Source organism: Mustelus asterias, chromosome 13, assembly GCF_964213995.1.
Source record: "Mustelus asterias chromosome 13, sMusAst1.hap1.1, whole genome shotgun sequence".
Taxonomy (NCBI): domain Eukaryota; kingdom Metazoa; phylum Chordata; class Chondrichthyes; order Carcharhiniformes; family Triakidae; genus Mustelus; species Mustelus asterias.
In genome coordinates this window covers 59402829-59408828 of record NC_135813.1, presented here as the reverse complement: position 1 = coordinate 59408828, position 6000 = coordinate 59402829, and the positions used below count along the sequence as shown (strand labels likewise).

Here is a 6000-nt window from a genome sequence, read left to right as displayed (position 1 = left end):
AATGATGGATTCCAGCAATTTCCCAACTACGGACGTTAAGCTAACCGGCCTGTAGTTACCCGCCTTTTGTCTACCTCCTTTTTTAAAGCCTGATTGGGGTGAATAACAACAAGCTCAAGAGGCTAGATGGCCCTGACCTGTTTCCACAATCCATTGCACATCAATGGAGTTTATACCAGCACCGGGTTAGCCATTGGATAAAATTAATGATTTTGGTGTACGCTGCTCAAAGGACTAGATGAAATATTTGGTAATTACACACGTCTTTGGATAGCCTCAACAAAATGATCAGTGACTTATTACACAAAATTCAAATACGAGTGTTATTTAATTTTAGCATCAGCAATGGTGTTATAATCATGTTACTTGCATTCCATGCCGGTACGTTATTTCCTCCCCCAAACCTCTCCTTTCTTTCCTCCTTTAAACCTACCTCTTCGATCAAGGTTTTGGTCAACTACCTCAGCGTTGACTCTGTCTCAATATCAAAATTTCTGTGAAGTGCTTTGGAGTATTTCACCATGTTAGAAGCACGATATCATTGCAAGCAAGTCCAAACCCACGTTAGGACCTTAATTGAGGTGGAGGAAATCTTGATAAGTAGTCAGGACACAAATCAACAGACACTGAACAGGAATGTAAAACTAACAAGTGGGAACCTAGGTTACTCACAGCCAATATCAATTGAACCAAAATTGAGATTACATGCAACCAAAATAATATGTTGTAATTAGAGGATCTGTGAAGAGAAAGGATAGGTTAATGTTTCAGGTCAAACCATTCCATTTGTGGATGGGCAGTCTTTTGTTTTTTTTAAAAAACTTGTCTTCAGCCAACTAACTTCAATGCAGAAGTGAGTGCCACAGTTTCAGCCGTACCATTTCAGATGAGATGCTTAAATGAAGTATCCTTCTACCTCCTAGTTCCAGCCATTGAGCATGCCCAGGCCACTATTTGAAGGGCAGAAACTCCTTCAGGCTGCCTGACTGAAATTCCTCAAAAGCTGCCAATACAAGTTAGTCGTTATTTCATTGTTTTTGACAAAGTGCACAAACAAAATAGTTGGTACATTTACCCACATAACAGCAACTTCACTTCAAACTGAATGTCCATGAAGCATTTATGGTGAGGGAAAGCTCCATTTCAAAGAAATATATTTTTTCCACACAAGATTGTTCCAAAACAGCAGTTTTCTCAAACCGTTAAACCTTGCACATCATCCTTGCGTCTTCCTCTCAGAAAAGGTAAACTTGGGAAGAGGAAAATTTACCAAGCAATGGTAAAGGAACCACATTTTACTCCAGGGTATATGGGGGGGGGGGGGGGGCTGAAGAGTCATCAGCAAATAAAATCTTTGGGAATGTTTTAATTACATTTCCATCTGTTTCAGCACAGAAGGACAGAGCTGCCATGGCAACAATGCTCCAAGCTCCATATGTGTACTTCACACCTTCGCTAATGCCTCAACTTCACACTTGAGTAGCTCCTCAACCAACATTGACAGACAGGGTGCATGCGTCTTGGTGAAAGTCTTTATTTTAACTCCAGTACAATACAGTGAGTTGCTGCACAAAGTTGATGTAGTTTCAAGACAGATCAGCAAAGCAATGTATAGTCCCAATAGCTATAAGGGAGTGGGGGGGGGGGGAGGAGGAGAAAGCATTCAAAAGTTTACTTTTCAAAAATTAAAAGAATTCAGGCACAAAAAAAATCCTTATTTTTCTTATGTAGAACAAGCTTTAGAACTTGTAATGTTATCAACCATCCTTGTAGAAAAGCATACAGACTTGTACTTTCACTTCGCCCTTGTACCAATCAGCCGCTGACCATTGCTCTTCAGAACAATGCTCACCATACTGGATGTATATTAACAACTCTAAAGTCTCAAACTCAGATAAGAAAATTCAAAATAAAAGGGAAAAAATCAGAAAGCTATCTTTTCGCATCAGAAGAAGTTTAAAATTAAAAAGTTAACCATCTCTGAAGGTCAAACCAACAGACAAACACCTTGGGATTGGCCAGCTCATCGGTCTGTTCGATTGGTCCAAGAAGAGCTGCCTCCACTCCCACCACCCCAGCCCCACGATCATTTATTTTAAAAAAAAAAGTTAAAAAATGAAAAGAAATTTTTCAAAGTAAGAAAAAAACTTTTTAAATCAGCTTACAAAGAGACAGTAAGTGTTATCGCAACAAAAGACAAGTTCCAGTGAACAAAAGTGCTCAGGTAGGGGAAGCAAATCAACTTACCCAGTAAAAATATGTATAAAACCTTAAATACGTTTTCTCTTCTTCTAAATGTACAAAAAAAGTTTATATATATATATATATATCTATATAGGGAAACTGGTTTAACAAGATTTTCGATCTGTAGTCTGCTTCAAGTATATAATTTCTTTAGTGTGACCCTGCTGGAAAATTGGCTCAGTAACCAGACTGGCCCCATATTTCCCTCCTTCAGCGGCATTCGTGTGACCAGGACCCATTCCCCAAGAGTTCCAAATCATTGCACCCCCACCAGAGAATGAGAATTCGGACAACAAGAGCACAGGCAAAAAAAAAAGTTACTCGTAAGCAGTAATAGGAACACAGAATGAAAAGGAGATGAGAGCAATCACACTGGTAACATCACCTTTCCTTCTAAAAAATTTTTGGAGGGGGAAAAAAAAAGCAGAGAAAAGCAGAATTTCTGCTGGACCTTGCTGTTAACACTGCATGAGAGACTTTTAGCAGCAGAGTGCACCGTTGTACGTAGTGAGCGCACCTACACAACAAAAAGAAAAATGATTTAACCAGCAAACCATTGCACCCAAAAATCTGTCCAAGAACAGGGAATGGCCATCTGCCAAAACAAAACCTAGGTGGCAGGAAGCAGAGATCAGAACAGGAGAATGCAAAGATAAAAATATATAATTCTTTTAAAAGGAACAAAAACAAAGTTCTGATTGTGTGTGTGCGTGCACGTGTGTGCGTGCACGTGTGTTTTGAACCTCCATTTCCCAGGCATGTGCAAAGGAACTTCCTGCGTTCCGTTAAGTCGTTAACGGTCCACAGACCGGGAGCCCAGCTCTACACGTAGAAAATGGATATCACACCCAGAAGACCCCTCTTTTTGAGCCCGGTTTTGTCCAGTGCATTAGTGTATGACTATACATGGAACCAGCCACATGTGTCCTTTTTATCAATTTCAATGGTTCCTCTTTCTCCCTAACCTTTCCCACCAACTTTGCAGTTGTTGAATGCTGGACTGATGCCAACTGGACATCGAGCCACGATTTGGAAGAGAGGAGTCAATCGCAACCAATGGGATTCATCTATCTTAATGCCACAACACTGCGATTATCCCAAATCCCAAAACAACTCTTGAAATTAAAAATGCTACATGTAGATGTATAATATATACACATACCAATTAATATACATATGTATACACATACATATATAAACTCCCTTCTCAACCCTCTCTATGCTGTTCAGCTAATCCAGTTGTCTAGAGTAAAAGCATGCACAGCAATAGAAGAGATACACAATGGAGTTTAAAGGGGAGGAGAGGACAGCTAAGTTCAGAACAATCATTTGTAAAGCTATACTCCCCAAAAATCAATTCTTTCCCCCCCTCACTCATTCAAACCGTAAAGAGCTTAGAAAAAAAACAATTCATCGATAGAAGAATTGTTTCACACGAGGGAACACCAAACCTAGACGGAGAGATTTTAAAAAAAGCAAGGGCTGACAAGGCGACATCAATGGTTCAGCTGTAAGGTTTTTTAAAAAAGTCAGCAAATGTTAGACCTGTCCCATAGCAGAGCATTTTCTGTCCATTAGATCAGCCTCAGTGTTAAAACAGCAGCAGAGGTGTACAGCACTCTGGTCACTCCCATCCATTGTCTTTAATCATGTGGGCCAATTCAATAATGAACTTTCCTTCTTTGTACTTCTGACTGCTTTCAAAGGCATGTTCCTGCAAAGCAAACAGGAGAAACGGTGTCAGTGGGAGGAGGAAAATGGGTGCATAACAGTTTAACATCCAAAATAAAAAAATTGACCAGCAGAAAAATGCAGACTGAACCGTGGCATTTTAAACAGGATGTGCAATCTGCTCCCAAAGGGATCTCTATTATGGTGGAATGAATATCCCAGCAATGAATTCTCTACAGAGCCACACGCGTTGTGTCACTTTGTGTTCCAGAGTGCTCCTCATTCCGTGAATGCAGCCCCCAGTCCACCACCAACCCACTACATGTAAACGTGCGCGGTTAATCTGCCAAAGAACAGGCTGCTGTCACTGGGACAGTCTGAGGTCATTCTAGATCTATATGGTCCTCTTCACTTCATCTGTGCCCCTCTCATGGTACCCATGTCTCTATGGTGAATCCAGTGCTAGGATTGAAGGTTGTCCAACAATAATACCAAAAAGGCAAAGACTTGAGAAAAATCACATTTTTCAGATTGGCAATGTATTCTGATAACTACAAACATGTGGTTTCAGGACTTTAATTACACATCATTCATATAAATAAAAAGCAAAGATTTCTTCAACCCTGTTTTAAGGTAACCAATGGTTTGGTTAGTGGCTTGCGTGTATTGTACATGGACATTGGGCAAAGGGCACTTGACAGTAAAACAGTCTTCAGGTGATTTGATCAGATCATTTCCCTGGGATAACACACCAAGATGAAACTTGCTGAGTGAAGAAATCTCACTGGCAGATAGTGCACAATATTCAGCAGAATCTTCCAATCCTGCTGAAGTTAATGGCTCACCATGGTGGGGCTGGAAAATTCCAGCCGCCTCCATTTGCAATATGTAGGGCTCATACCAGGGGATTACTACCTTGTTGATACAGTAAGGTGGACCCCAGCAGATTGGTGCATCGTTGCGATTGGTGGAGAATTGAATAATTATCTCTTCCTTTTGAAGGCAGCAACTCAGCACAGGCATAGTTACAAGGTGCCATACATAGAAAGTTGCCTACTTGGTCATATTTGAACGAAACCAGATAAAGATAATAAAGACAGAAAATGCTGGAACAAAAGATGTGATTGCACTAGAAAGGGTGCAGAGGAGATTCAACAGGATGTTGCTTGAGCTGGAGCATTTCAGCTCTGAAGAGAGGCTGGGATAAAAATAAATTACTGCGGATGCTGGAATCTGAAACATAAACAGAAAATGCTGGAAAGTCTCAGCACGTCTGGCAGCATCTGTGGAGAGAGAATAAAGCTAATGTTTCGAGTCTGGATGACCTTTCGTCAGAGCTGGGTTTGAGGTTGTTTTCCTTAGAGCAGAGAAAACTGAGGAGGACTTCAGTGAGATGTACAAAATTGAGGGATTATAGATAGGAAAAAACTTTTCCCCTTAGTAGAGGGGTCAATAATCAAGAGGTACAAATTTAAGGTAAAGAGCAGGATATTTAGGGGGGATTTGAGAAAAAACATGGTAGGCATCTGGAACTCACTGCCTGAAAGGGTAGTGGAGACAAGAACCCTCACAACAGTTCAGAAGCATTTAGACGAGCACTTGAAATGCCATCACAAGGCTAGCGACCAAGTGCTGGAAAATGTGATTAGAATAGATATGTGCTTGATGGCCAGCACAGACACAATGGGCTGAAAAGCCTCTTTCTACGCTCTAAAACCTTTTACAAGGTCAGGCAGCATTTGTGGAAGAGAGAAACCTTAAATGGGTTCTCTCTTCCACAAATGCTGCCTGACCTGCTAAGTGCTTCCAGCATTTTGTCTTTATTTCAGATTTCCCGCATTTGCGACATTTTGTTTTGGTCAGACAGTGGATATCACAAAGGGGCTTTAAACAAGGGGGAAAATATGGTTCTGGCCCACGCCAGCTAGATTCAAGGCAGGAAGGAAAGGGATCTGCAGAGAGTGAAGGGAAGAGTGCAAGAACTCCACTCCTTTAATTGGTTCATACATCTGGAGCCAAGTTACAGGCTCCATTTCATTTTGGTTCCACCCCACATTCTTCAAAACATATGCCTTTCTTTGACAG

The 6000-nt window shown here is 40.9% G+C and overlaps 1 protein-coding gene across 3 annotated transcripts in view; it reads right to left on the bottom strand.

Moving 5' to 3' along the window:
• Window positions 1-2102: 2102 nt before the first annotated feature.
• The window catches only part of ypel1 (yippee-like 1), a 47621-nt gene continuing 43723 nt past the window's right edge, over window positions 2103-6000 (bottom strand). For all 3 annotated transcript variants that reach the window (XM_078226844.1, XM_078226845.1, XM_078226846.1), the window contains exon 5: window positions 2103-3958. In XM_078226844.1, the coding sequence (XP_078082970.1) occupies window positions 3869-3958 (90 nt within the window). In that variant the 3' untranslated portion in view covers window positions 2103-3868. The remainder of the gene's footprint in view (window positions 3959-6000) is intronic.